The sequence below is a fragment of the Onychostruthus taczanowskii genome, unplaced genomic scaffold (genome assembly GCF_017590055.1).
Source record: "Onychostruthus taczanowskii isolate IOZ18803 unplaced genomic scaffold, ASM1759005v1 scaffold77, whole genome shotgun sequence".
NCBI lineage: Eukaryota > Metazoa > Chordata > Aves > Passeriformes > Passeridae > Onychostruthus > Onychostruthus taczanowskii.
This window is the reverse complement of record NW_024505561.1, coordinates 5,560,886-5,575,371: the sequence shown is the minus strand read 5'-3', so window position 1 is coordinate 5,575,371 and position 14,486 is coordinate 5,560,886. Positions and strand designations below refer to the sequence as shown.

The 14,486-nt window shown below is 36.4% G+C and overlaps 1 protein-coding gene across 5 annotated transcripts in view; it reads left to right on the top strand.

Moving 5' to 3' along the window:
• Positions 1-14,486, top strand: part of FGF14 (fibroblast growth factor 14) — a 378,598-nt gene that overhangs the window by 356,572 nt on the left and 7,540 nt on the right. For all 5 annotated transcript variants that reach the window (XM_041423406.1, XM_041423404.1, XM_041423407.1 and 2 more), the window contains one exon: positions 12,531-12,729. In XM_041423406.1, coding sequence (XP_041279340.1) covers positions 12,531-12,729 — 199 coding nt within the window. The remainder of the gene's footprint in view (positions 1-12,530; positions 12,730-14,486) is intronic.

Genomic DNA, 14,486 nt, shown 5'->3' with positions numbered 1-14,486 from the left:
GTAATTTTGATAGATTTTATGAATGCGTGTCATGCAATGCCTTTAGGACAAAGGGAGAAATTGAAATGCAGATAAAGCCGAGGATAAGCAAATTGCATGTTTATAGCTCTAAACATGAAAGTAGCAGCAGGCAGTCAAACCTAAGGTCAAAGTAAACAGTTACATTCCTCAGTATATACAGGTATAGAAACAGGTGAGCAATCACTATGGCATTCTCAGGACAAGGAGTTCCTTGTGGCCTGGAGCAATAATTTAACATGCTGATGGTTTGATTATTGGGGGAGAAAGATTCAAAAGGTTGTTGAAAGACTTGAAGGGAATGGACAAGAAAAATGGAATGTAGATCCACAAATATTAAAAGATGAAAAAAAGACCCACAATCTTGTAAGCTCTCAGGAGGCAGCTGAGATCAGGGTGACTACAGAGGCATCAATCACCAGGCATCAGCTGGGGCTCACCACTCAGTGGCTGAAGGTCAGCCTCCTTCCAGCTCTTTTGAATTATTTCTGAAGTTCATAATTTTCAGTATGGCTTCACGCACACCTTTCTTGTGACAGGAACATACGAAAACCCTGCTCAGCTTTGGGGAACCAGTATAAAAATGTGCTTCCAAGAAACTTGGAAATCAAAATACCTGATATTTTCACCTTCACTTTTTTTGCTTTAGAAATCAGAGGCTGTTTCTAAGACCTTAAAATGGTCTTTTCTTTGCATTTAGCAGTTTGTCCCTGCTTCTTACAGATGATATAGCAGGGACCATGTTAATATGTTGACCCATTCTGTCCCTTTTACCAGTTGAGGGCGGGTTGCAGGTCACCTTAAGGTTTGAAATTGGCTAGAGTTTTGACTCTGATCCTCCAACTGTTTTTACACACAGTTCAATAGTAATGTATGCTTTCTAGCTCAGTTTATCCTTGCAATTAGCCACTCAAGTCTATAGATAATGCTTTTTTACTGCCATGTTGACAAAGAGGAAGATCCTCCATTTTTTCAGGAACATAGTTGTACATAGTGATGTACATTAAATTCCAAGCAGCCATAAAAGCAACCGTAATCTCAAATAAAACCTCATTGTTTTCTTGGAAATATATTCACAACAGCTGAGCCTCTTTGAAAAAGGTGTAATGTTTTACGGCCTGCCATCCTCAGGAGTAGATTAAAAGGGTTAAAACTTTGTATTTTCATCTCATTATTCACCAGGACAGTTCATGAATAGATTGAAGCTGCTCATGTTGTGTCCATGCAACACTAAGTGCTGATTTTCTCAGCATGGCTATAGGAATATCCTATAATAGAAAATGAGTTACATAGTGGCTTGATACAACTGATATTTTAAGAAACTATCAGATTTCTGGCACATTGAGTAAGTAATGGCATTGATTATAACACAGTTGCCAGCAGCTCTGGATAAAAATCTTGCTTTGTTTCTTGTTATGAAAAGTATTTGATAAAACTACTTTTTTGTTTTGTTTTGTTTTGTTGGGGTTTTTTTGTTTTTGTTTGTTTGTTTGTTTGTTTTTTGTTCTGCAATGCATATTGCAACACTGAAGCAAATAAAAAGCCATAACCATTTGCTACCACTCTGATTTTTGTACCTTTATGGGTTTTTCCAAGCATCTATATTCATCTTGTACATAATCAACACTTAAAAGTTTCTTGCTGAAAGAGGAATTTTATCTGAAATCAGGATGTAGCTATAACCACCTTGGAGTTACCCATCCATAACAAAAACAAACATCACACACTGAGTGTGTTAGGAGTTGCATGTAATCATCTCCCTTCTAATGAGATACATTAAATTTCTGGGGTTTTAGCACATAAACATACCCCAAAGTGTCTGACTTGTTTCTTTTCACAATTTCCAACTGGTTAATGGTGTGATACCATTCCACAAAAATACTTTTTAGTGGCTAACATTTTATAACCCATTAAGTGTTTAGTTAAAACAGGAGACATAATGGAATTTATTTTGTTCTGATTCAGTTTTTGAGTTTTGATTCAAATACAGTTTTTGAGTGTTTGGGTGTGAGTGTCTGTACTTCAAGTTTCTTCTGATAATGGATACTTGAATTAACAATTATGTAGATGTGTGAAAATTAAAGAATAATAGAAACATATTTTTAGATCTCTAGATGCACTGAAATATTTTAAGTGAACATTGCTTTTTGCATTTTATGTACACATATATATGTATATTTATGTATATATATATTAATATTTCCTATACTAGAAAGACTTTTAGGGTTTTTTGTTTACATTTATTAATTTCAGGACAGGCGAGTTTGCTCTTGTGTTATATTTTCTGGACAGATATTTCATGGCAGGTAGCAGTTTGTTGGGTGCCCCATCCTATGGGCATTAACTTTATTTTTCTGTGGAACAGGAACTATAGGCATCTATCTCTATGAAAGAATGAAAATGCATAAAACAGGAAATGGTACAGAATATTTAAGAGCTTGTCAGCCTGTCAGGTTTCGGCTGTCTTTCTGGTTTGATGTCCATCATTTTCTATCCTCTCATTGGAAAAGGAGAGAAAGAAAAAGAACAGAGAATGGATTTACAGCCCTTTGTGTCCATATGTGAAAGCTGCTTTGGAAGGAAGTGGGGAAAGCCTGTTGAATATTTGGTTGTGCTTTCAAAGAAGAAGAACAAAGATGGGTAAAAAGATGCACAATGAAAGAAGGAAGAAATTGGTGGCTTCTCCTAAAACACATATTTGCTGTACAACAAGAGTTAAGTAACAAACAGTCAAAGTTTGTTGTTAAAGTTGTCTCTGTTCCCTGTGCTTCCCAGCATTTAGTGATTGACTGCAGCTTGCACTGAGTTGTGAAACTAAGAGAAGACTTAGCTACTGCATTTTCTCAGAGATGTGATGACATTCATTACACAATAGTTTTGCCTTGTAAAAGTCTCCTCAGGCTCAGGTTCCTCTGAATTTACCTTTCATGTTCTTCTTAAGAACACCGAGTGTAAAACAGCAAAAGAATGAGAAAGAGACATTAACAAGAATGTCATATAATAATAATATAATTATAATTTCATAAAACCTACCCTCCTGACTTTTATTTATTCCAGCCCATCTTTTATAATAGTTGATTTTTAGGCAGTGTAATTCATACACTGACAGGCTGCAAAGAAAGGCTGCAAGAAAAACAGGCTCACAACTGTACAGAAAAAAGAAATAGAAAAGAGTACACTAAAGTAGGCCACTTCATATAGCTTGAGTGTTCTTGCAACTTTTTCTAGCTTCTCAGCTTGTAAATTACACCCATTTTGAACTTTCATAAGTTCACACATCTTTTGGAAGGAACATGTAGAACTGAAAGAGCCTAAATTATACCTTGAAAAATACCTCTAAATTTGCACCTATTTATGTTTACTTTTGCATTTGTACTTAGTTATGAACATGCATACTATCATAGTGAGAGAGGTCTACAAAAACACTGTATATATGAAAATATACCATCCCATCTGATGATGCACAATAGTGGCAAAATCTCTAATCTTTTTTTTTTTAATCTAATATTTCAGTGTATTAGAGAGGAGCAGAAATTTCCTTGCAAATAACTAGAAAAAGTCATCCTCCTTTGTTCTTTTTGGCCATTTCAATAGCTATTTTTGAGTTTTTCTTTATACCTTGTTTTATGTGGGACATTTACATTGCAGAATATTGTCTACAGTAATGACTGCAAATGTCTGGATAAACTTGTGTCAAAAAATTCCACTGTCACTTGGAAAGGTTTGGTTTATGACTGAGTATCTCTGTGTTCCTCCTGCATTATTCATCCAGGGACAGGACGGTGAATTGATGGGCAACTGGAGGAGAATTTCTTCCCCAGCCCATCATGGTTTGTTTCAACAGCTATGTGGTTAAATCCTCCTTTCAGTCTCTTAATTTAGTGCCGTCCCATTTTTCCCTTGGCATTGACCTTTTCTAGATGAGAGCCTGGTGCTGTCAGCAAGCTGATGAATTATGGCTGTTCTGAGTTGAAGTGACCATCAAATATAGGCTGGTTTACTCATCTTCTTCTCCAAAACCCCACATGACAGTACTGGAAGGAAATATTTCTTACAATACAAGCAATTTCTCTTAGTCATGCCTTGGGGCATCTGCCTTTCTTATTGATACTGGGTTACTTTAATCACAGATGCTGTACAGGAGATAAAAGATGTCTCTCTGTGTTGACACAGCAAGGAGTTATTGTCGGTGTTTAAGCTGAAGCCTTAAATCAATTTTTACTGCATATTTGAATCTTAAGGGAAGGTAGATGCTGAGGATTAGGTGGGGAGGAGATTATGCTCTGGGAGAACAAATATCTCATTTCAGTGATACAAGGATTCTGGATGAGTTTCCTTTAAAGCCAAAGATGTATCCAAGCCAAAAATTACACTTTTCTGTGAAAGTTCAGAGTTGAAACGAAGCAGAAAATAACTTCTCTCTCCTTCATATGTCTGTGGGGATACTTGACCATAGGCTATAACATGTGATGGCTCTTGGTGGGCTGCAGACTGTTCCCAGACCAAATCCCTAGGTTCAAATTTGGCTTCTCAATAATATTTCTAAAATAAATTTTGCTTCTTTTATTCAGGGGAAGCAGCACTTTTTTAGTGGTTCTACTCTTGAGCATTTAGTGACGTATTCTAGTTTTGGAATGAGTGTCATGATGACAGTTTTGAAAATTAGTAACCTTTTCCATGCTGCTGCCTCAAACTTTCTCTTGTGTTTAAACAACTTCTGCTCACTCATTCCCAGTGTGAGGATTATGTTTCTGATCTTCATGATGGGCTATATTTCACAAACATTAATTCATTTTTTGAGGCTAATTGTCCAAGTTTAAATAACATTTATCGGAAATGCTTATTTCAAGGAAATTTGTTCTATCTCGGCTGTGTCCCACTGAGTTGATGACTATGAATTGCAGATAGCGGTCAAAAGAAGATTAATACCAGAGCACTGCTTGTAACATAATAGTAGCTTCTGTGTAAGAAGGAGAGAGAAATATAGGACTTCTCCTGGCTAGTATATATAAGCAGTAATTTGGTATCATTCATGCAGTTATTATTTAAAATATTATTTTATAAGACATCATTGTTTCATCTGTCAGATTGTAAGTTTATGAAAGAGCATGTGTTCTGCCTACCATAAAAAAAGTGTTATTGCTTTTAATAAATTATAGATCAATATGGCCATGGCTTTTAGTTGTAAGCAAGGTAGACTATCTGTTGTGTAGTAAGGAAATTTTTGTAGACCAAGACGCTATATTCTGGTTTTTGCTTCATCACTCTGTACAACTACCTGAAAGGAGGTTGTAGGCAGCTGAGGGTCAGCCTTTTCTCCCAGGCAAACAGACACAGGACAAGAGGAAAGGGCTTTAAACTGCACCAGGGAAGGTTGGACATCAGAAAGAATTTCTTCACTGAAAGGGTGGTTAAGCATTGGAATGGGCTGCCCAGGAAGTGGTGGAGTCACCATCCCTGGAGGTGTTCAAGAAATGCCTGGATGTGGCACTTAGTGCTGTGGTTTAGTTGACATGGTGGGGTTCAGTCAATGGTTGAACTTTGTGATCTTGGAGGCCTTTCCCAACTCTAATGATTTTATGATTCCAATTTGGACATAAAATTAAGCCAAACTTGGTCTTTGATCAGTGTTAATAGTGTTGGAGTAGATGATCTCCAGAGGCCCCTTGAAACCTTAACACTTTGGTGATTCTGTGATCCTCTTAAACACACAGATATCTGTTCAAACTATTTTTTGTTAGCTTATCTTTATGTATATTATGTGAATTTTATTCATGACCTTATTTGAGGCGCTGATAAATGTACATGAATAAAAGAATTGCTACATGATCAATACTGCCATTCATATCCCTGCTAATTAGAATCCTAGTTAAGTGCTAATATTTGCAATAACATTAATTTACATTGACTTTTGCCTAAATTTAGTCAAAAGTGTTTTATTTCTGCATAAGCAGTTATAGCCACATTTTCACATCTTTAAAGGACTTGAAAGTGAGATACAGAAATCATAGCTAAAAGTTTTCTTTTACACACTGACATTTTAATGTACTCTCACTGATTCTTCAACCAGCAAGAATCATCCCTGATTTTTACCTGCATAATAGCAAATCCTCTTTTTATAACTTTCTTCTTTTTTAAAGACCACGTTTAGTCATCTTCAGAAGTAGAAATAACATTAGCTTAGAAGAGACAATAATGGCGTTCTCTGGCTGTTGTCATTTATTGAAGAAATTTTCTGTCAGAAAATGGTGGAAGGTGTTTGAAAGGGGCTGTGAGTGTTTGCTGCTTTCATAGGATATCTATAGGATTGTCAGGTTCAGCTATTACTGCCTTTACTTTTGAAGTTATTAATTTGACTGCAAAGCTTGCAGTGGCAGCTAAAGTCTTGTGTTCCTTCGCCAGTTCGCACAAAGAAAATTCTGCCAACTTTGCCTGTTCTTGTTCTGACGTTTAAAAAATATGTTTGTATTAAGGGTTTTTTAGGCCCAAATACACTAAATGTCTTCTCAACCTGCAGGAAATAGAATATAAATTTCTCCTTAATTCATGAGGTATGTAATCATGTGTTGCTGTGTTTTCTGCCATTTGAAGAGGACCTCATGCACAAGATGATTTCAAACTGCAGACTCTTAGCCGTCTTAAACATTGAGAAAATTTGATGTTATGGACCAGAAATATTATGTGATTTTTTTTTTGTTTTTTGTTTTCCTATACAAACATTTGTCAATTAGGTTTACTGTAAGAAGGTAGTCTAACTCACCTAATTCAATGTGCAGCGAGTCATTGGAATATCAATTTAAGTGTATTCCAAGTGTCATGTGCAGGAGAAGCCTCCTGATATTACAGGTTTTGCTGCACAAATATGTCTGTGACAAGGCCTTTTGCTGTTCCACCCCACTGCAGCTGTTTTCTGGGATCTCATAATTTCACACTTTGATCACTGCAGCATCCTCCCCTCCTGCACTGAGGATTACAGTGCTACCCCCACAGTCTCCGTTCAGAACTCTGCCACAAAGTTCATTTCCCACCTTGATTATTTTAACTTATTTCTCTTCTGAGTGCATTTTCCTCATTAAGCAGACTGCTTCTTTTCAACCTTAAGGCCAGTCTTCATGAGTCATTTCCAACCTTTCTATCCACTATTAAAATGTCATTTCCTTTTTTTTTTTATTTCTGTGTTGCTATCCTCTAACTCTCAAAACACTTTTGTGCTGACTCTGTGCTGCTTTTCTCTCTCTGCAGAAATTTCCCATAAGCTTCCATAAAGCTTGTGTTGCCCTTTCTACAGTCTGTCCTTAAGAATCCTTTACCATTTCTACAAAAAAAAAAAAAAAAAAAATTATAATCACCTCCTCCTGTGCTGATACCATTGATTGGATGTGTTGGTTTTTTGGGATTGTGAGGTGTTTGCATCAGGGAGAGTCCACATGGACTGTACTTCAAAAGCTCTGAGGTCCTGTTCCATAACCTGTACTTTTAGGTGCAAGTAATGAATAATATCAGGGATTTTTACAGTGCTTGATTAGCCTGGCTGTTCTTTGCTTGGCAATCTCTTTGAGATGGTATTGCAATTGTGTTTTCTGCCTGGCACCAAGGGGAAACTGCAGCTAGTCCAGCCTACAGCTGTGCTTTTGCTCCCTGGTTGATTAACAAGTCCTGTTGTGCCCATCTCCAGCAGAGTCTGCTGCCTTCTTGTCTGCTGCTGACTACAATTCAGGAGGATATCTGCTAGCTTTATCACTTCTGTGAGCTGTAACTAATGCCCTTCTTTCATATATTTCAGAATAAACCACAAAACTAAAGAGGTATAAAGGTTCAGGACTAGAAGGCAGAAAACTTTTGTGGAAGCCCTTATTGTTGGTACAGCTGAACATTGCAGAGCTGGATTCTTACACTGTCCCTCGTGGTGTGCAATGAAAGGTTACTTTTTGTTCAGTCCTGACACTAAATTATTGATTTACTGAACAGAAATATAGATTAAAACTGCAGGTGTCCATTTAATTTTTAAACAATATCTGGAAGCTATGTGGCTAGTTGTGTTGTCATGCCAGTTTTGCTTTGTAACTCTGTGGTTCACAGTATATTCTTTCTGAAAACTGGAATAGGAAAATTCTGTGCTTTGTGGGGTTTATTTTGAGTGAAAGGTCATGACTAAGAATGGATATGTGTAACTTCTCTAAAGCTAGCTAACTTGAACAAACTAAATTGTGAAATCATGGCAATGGGAAGTTGCACTTTTAATCCATTCAAATATTTTCAATTACTCAATGGCTTGTGGGACAAGGAAGTTTGCTGTACTTTGATTTTGAATTACAGCCACTTGCTACAGTGCCATACTATTGATTGGCATTAGCTTCAACATGTCAGACCTCAGATTTTGATTGACAGGAAGACATTACTTGGTAGGGAATTCATCTCAGTTGTCATCTGAATTACTTTCCAACAACCCCTTATATCTTTGTGTTGACACCACCTGAGCTCTTTTGTTCAGAAACTCACAGATTTGAAAAGTGGATAATGAATCTTTTGATTTTATTTCTTTTGTGTTTTGTTCTTATATGAAAGTAGATTCTGATACCACCACATGATTTCATGAGGTGAAATCCCATCATTTTTAATACTATAATGCTAAGATTTGGCAATGCTTGTGGGGCCCCCCAAAACTAAGAACTCTGCAATATGACAGAACTGTTGATTCTTGAACTCACGACCTTTAATTAGCAATTAATGCTACTGCAGCTAGAATTAAAATATCTCCAAATAGTACTCACATCAAGCAAAAATTTGATGAGAATCTAGAGAAATATCCAAGTGAAAATTCTTCTCAGCAAAGTGCAGTTAAACACATCCTTCACTTCTCTGGGTCCCAGGAAGCTGTATCAGATTGCATCTCACAGCCAAAACCCATTCCTGGGGTTTTGAAAATTGGCAACTGGTATACAGTTTATTTCTCAAATGTTTCTTTGACAGGATAAAACCACTTTTTATATAAAACTACAGGTTAAATCTGGGCTCTGACCTTGAAAGAGAAATCCTGAGCACAAGTTCTTGTTTGCAAGTCATATCTGGTTTTGCAATTTATTCTTTTACTTCCTAATACAAAATGTCCTGGGATCAAAATCCAAAAAGTCATTCTTGTAGGGAAGATCTAAATTATTCATGTCAGCCAGATGCAGATTTGAATTGCTTCAGGTTGGACACAGATAGGGAGGTAGCCTAGGGGAGTGTCCTCACCACTCAGTTTCCCTTATAAAACACTCTGTACTGCCTCTACCCCAACAACAGGTTTAAATAAAGTCGCCCGTGGATTATTTTTTTAAAGTCAGTGTTAGCACATTAGTAATTTTCTGGAAGTTCTCACTGGGTTAAGGCTAAGATATGCAGATCTAGATTTGACCTGGGTACATGAAAAACCATCACCTTAGGTGTTATGGTTACTTTACTGTAAAAAATACAATAGCAATTTTCAGCCAGCTGAGTTTGTGTCTGAGGCAAGACTTTAGGCATCACTCTTAACTTAGAAATATTCAATTTCACCTGAGCCCCAGGGAAGGGGTCATTTCAGAAGTCTTCTGATTAACTCTTTCCCTAGAGGAACTGGTGTCTGCAGTTCAGTATAGTAATTGTCAAGTGCCTAATTTTTATTAATGAATACTCCCCACACTGCTGGAACTATTAGTCTGCTTTAAAGTAACATATATTTAAGGGGCTTTTTGACTGAGAGTTTAATGCAGGCAGAATAGCCTACTAACATACTGGATGAATGCAAACTCTGTTCAAAGCTGTTGTCCTACCTACTCCTATCTGGAGTAGGATAGCTGCAGTAGTTTTAGGCAGAATACAGTATTTGGGTTTGACTCTTCTTTCTACAAAAAAAAAACAAACAAAACAACAACAACAACAACAAAAAAACCCACCAAAAAACCCCAAAACCAAAAAAAACACCCAAAAACAAACAAACAAAAATTTAAAAAAAAAAAAAACCACAGAGTATTATTATGTTTTTTGTAACTACATAGTAGTAATGATGCCAGTTTGTCCAGCCTATTAGTCTGCAACCAGGAGTAGCCAAGTAAGGCAAGTAATTGCTATAATCTATACATAATTTTTTTTTTTTTACTTGGTAAAGTAAATCCCTACCACTTCACATACTGTGACTGTCAGAAACACTACTGCAATGCCAAAGAAATGTGAGAGGAAAGAGACTGGTTTGATTCAGGGAAGGGATATGAATTGAAGGAACCTTGTTTAAGTACTATAATGGATATTGTTAGGGAAAACATACAAGTAGTGTTTAGAGGCAGCCAAGCAGCTCTAGTACAGAGGAACATAGAATGACAAACAGCTTTTGTTTATAGCACAAAAAATGTCAGTATTGGCTAAGAAGTAGTGTTTATGGTAATTGAGCTTTACAAGGAAGTAAAACTTCATGGGGAACACAGGGGGTAGCATTTTCAGTGAAGTAGGCAATAAGGAGAGCTGTGTAGGCATTTCCTGATTAGCATCTGCTGTTTCAACAGCCAAGGAACATGACTCGCATGTAAATGCTTGTGCTAGGCTTTAACAGGCATTCCCTCTAGCAAGCCTCCCTGCCTTCTGGTTTTATTTTGAGTCTCCTTGAGCCCTACTGTGACTTGAAATCAGTGGAGGAGAAAGGAGAGTAACACAAACAACAGATGTCTTAAAGTTTTGAACAGAGAGAGAAAAAGCCCCATGGCAAAGGAGATGGTGCAGTTAAGGTGTTTTCCTGTCTTTAGTATTCAGTGCCTCTAGTACAGACTCTTTGTATTTTTGCATGTATATGTATACATATCCCTATATATGCAGTTGGTATGCAGTGGGTAAAGACGTGGTAGTGCAAAAAGATGCCCATTGCACAATTCAGAAATTTTTTCTGCATCCTGTAAGAGTCTGACCTGTAGACACTAAGTGTACTAGCTGACACAGCCAAAGCAACCTGTCCTAGGGCAGGCTCACGAATTATTTCCAAGCTGTCCCCTGCTTCTAGTTTCTTGCAGCATAAAATACATAATTTTTTTCTTTTTTTAATGTGAAGCTCAAAGATTGGAAATGCTAATAGTATGCCTGGTTTTCATCAAGACAGCTTTGCTTACAGGTGGTAACTTAATCCATGGCAGTACCAATACCATGTACCCCACCACATTAGGAGAACTAGATTGTGCACCAAGTGACATTCAGTGCACATTCAGAAAAGTCTTTAATCTGTGCTTTTTGGTATGGGGAACTGTGTCTTAAAGGACTTTCATTTCCAGAAAGTAAATCTGTGGCAGAAACAGCTGTGAAATTCTTACAATATGTAGGCAGCTGGGGATGGCATAGAGACCCTGAAAATACATTGCCTGCTGAGTGTTAACTCAGTACTGCATGGGGCCAGGAACAAAAAGAAATGGGAAAAAATACTGTGAATGGAGAAATGAAAAGATGTGAAGTTTCCAGATTTTTTTTTTTTTTTTGCCTTTTGGGAAAGATAACTAAAAGAAATATAAAGAATATTCAGAGCCGAGAACTTTGAGCTCTGAAATCTTAGCAAGCTACTTCCCCCTTTCCCACATCTACCTCCTCCTTTTATGTCTTATTTCTACAGGCTTCAGCAGATGGGTCCACAGACGGAAAATCACATTCACAAAGAATCCTATTTTCTTGTGATATTTTAAATGTATATTTATTTGATTATTAACTTGCTGGGTTTTTTCAAAGAATTTTGGTAATCTCTATCTCAATGTACATTCATACTGTTTATTTCGTTAGTTACTTGTGTTATTACTACATATGTGTATATATATATATACACATACACACACACATATATATTTATTTATTTATTTATTTAGCTACTGGACTACAGACGTTTATGGTTAGATTAACCTACACAGAGTTTAGGACAACTGTTGTTACTGAATGTGACTTTTGAAAAAAAAAAAATGCAGTTTTGGAATGAATGCTGAGGATGGCAGTAGGAATTACTATTCTTTGTCCAGAAATTTGTACATCAGAATAGTATTTCCCTGTGGTAGTATTTTCCTGGACTATAGGGAATGCTGGATATTACAACATGTTGGTAGCAGCATTAAGCATCAAATATTAGTTATGTTAAATGAGAGGGAGCTTGCTGCATTCAGTAAAAACAGAACAACCGTTATCTCATTAATGCTATTTTTGCATAGACTTTCTTAATCTTTATAAGGCCATCCTATCAGAAAAAGCATAATAACAATAATTATGCCTGTATTTTAAATAGTACTTTTATGCCTGTGTGGCTTTCTTTCTACTTTAAAAATATGCTATCTCTGTTGCACAGATGGGTAAACTGAGGCATGCATGGGAAGTGAAATAAGTTCACTGGAGGTCTTCCAGACAAAGACAGAACTCCTGATTCTACATAATGCAGAATCTTAAATCATATATAAAGCTTACCACGACGTATTTTTAAGTTAACGTAACAAATCCTGCACTTTAGAGATACCATTTAACATTTGTTTTTCTTCCCACAGGAACTTTTTACACCAGAGTGCAAATTCAAGGAGTCTGTTTTTGAAAATTATTATGTAATCTACTCATCCATGCTCTACAGACAACAGGAGTCCGGAAGGGCCTGGTTCTTGGGGCTGAACAAAGAAGGGCAGGTCATGAAAGGAAACAGAGTGAAGAAAACAAAACCAGCAGCTCATTTTCTACCCAAGCCATTGGAAGGTGAGGCTCAGTCCATCTCTGGCAGACTCCTATACAACTCACAAGAAGAGGGAATGGTTTCCAAATTGCCCTTACTGAATATGATGTCTCACACAGGGGCCAATCCCAATGCCACTCCTGAAGTTTCATGGAGCAGTTTTGTGCTTCCCTGTAGTGATGCTAAAAAAGGCATATGTAAAAACATTTTTCCAGGGACTAAGTGGTCATTCTACAAGAAAAGAAATCTTTTGTGGAATAGCATTGTGTTGCTTTTAAAATATTCCATTGTTAGGGACAAAAACTGTTGTGAAGCTTGCAGTGAGAAAATAGTCCTTTCATTAGGCAAAATGAGATAATGAATATTGAAGATTGGGAGTTATAAAGGGAATGGATGAAATGTCAGCATTTTAAAGTAAAAGCTTTCTAATCCAAAACACAAAGGTCTCTCTATAAAATAAATCATGATGGATTATTATGCCAAGTGGTATAATGTAAGTTGGCCTTTAAAACAAGATAGGAGCAAATAACAATCACAGTAATCTTACAAACCAAAATGATGTCACATTCTCTGAAAAGTCCATTAATGTCTTGAAACTTTTGTCTTAGCCTATGTATTTGTACATAAATACATATGTATGTATTTATATGCTGCCTTTTGCTTCTTGTCCTGGTGGCGCTACTTATTCTTCTAATTCTTGCACATAGTCTCTGAAAACAGTCATAGTCACTCTGAAAATTATCTAATTTCTTACCATCTGAAAACACATATCTGAGTAATGCTTTGGTTAGCAGTCCAGTTTCTTTTGATATTTAACTTAAAATTTTTGATTGAAGGATCAGTTTGTCAAGTACTTTAGTTTCATCATAAGAAAAGAAGCAGAATAAACTTCTGTTTATTTGAAGTCAGGTTGATGCCTTTGTGCTTTTCCTGTCTTGTGAAAGTTTACAGTTGTTTCATAAGCTCTCAACAATACTAATAATTTATTTCTTGATCTTTCTATATTAAGGCTTATAGGGAGGGAATGCCAGTGCATTTTTAAAAGCAATGCAAATTCCTATGTACTAGGAAAGAAGTTACTTTTTTTAAAATAATGTTTGGATGATGAGACTTCATCAAAATAGCTTAGACAATGCTTAGAAATAACTTGATTTACATTGCCTATGAGAATCATTAAATATGACAGCTCTGCTATATAATTCCTTACTTTATAGTTCCATTTCATGTTGTTCAATGCAATAATTTTGTAGGTCACTGTGTTATTTCACCAAGCTCTTTTAATTAATCAGCTAAATGCCCTAAACACATTTATGGGCCACTATGAAGATATAGATCATAACCAGCCTTATGTACTCTAGAGAAGATATGTAATTTTTGTCTTTAAGAATCTATAAAAGGATTTAGATTATGCCACTGGAAATGTTAGAACAAGTATTTGATTAGTTAATGATGCTATGGGGCCCTTTACATTTATTATGAAACTTCACACCATTGAAGATCAAGGTCAATACTTTGATGCTCCAGCCTCCTACTCTAATTAGCCAAGGGATGAAGGAATTGTGCTGTCTGTGGTAGCACACACCCAGTCTGGAAATCAGTGTGATGATTAATTCCTTTGACTGCTGTGACACCTCTTTTAACATTGCTCTGATATAAATAAATGCAACTGAAGTTAGGTATAAGTGGAAGTATTACCTGATAGAGTGACATGGAAAATGAAATTGAATTATCCAAGAGCATTAATCATTAAGGCAGCTTAATGCTTGAACTGTGTAATTGA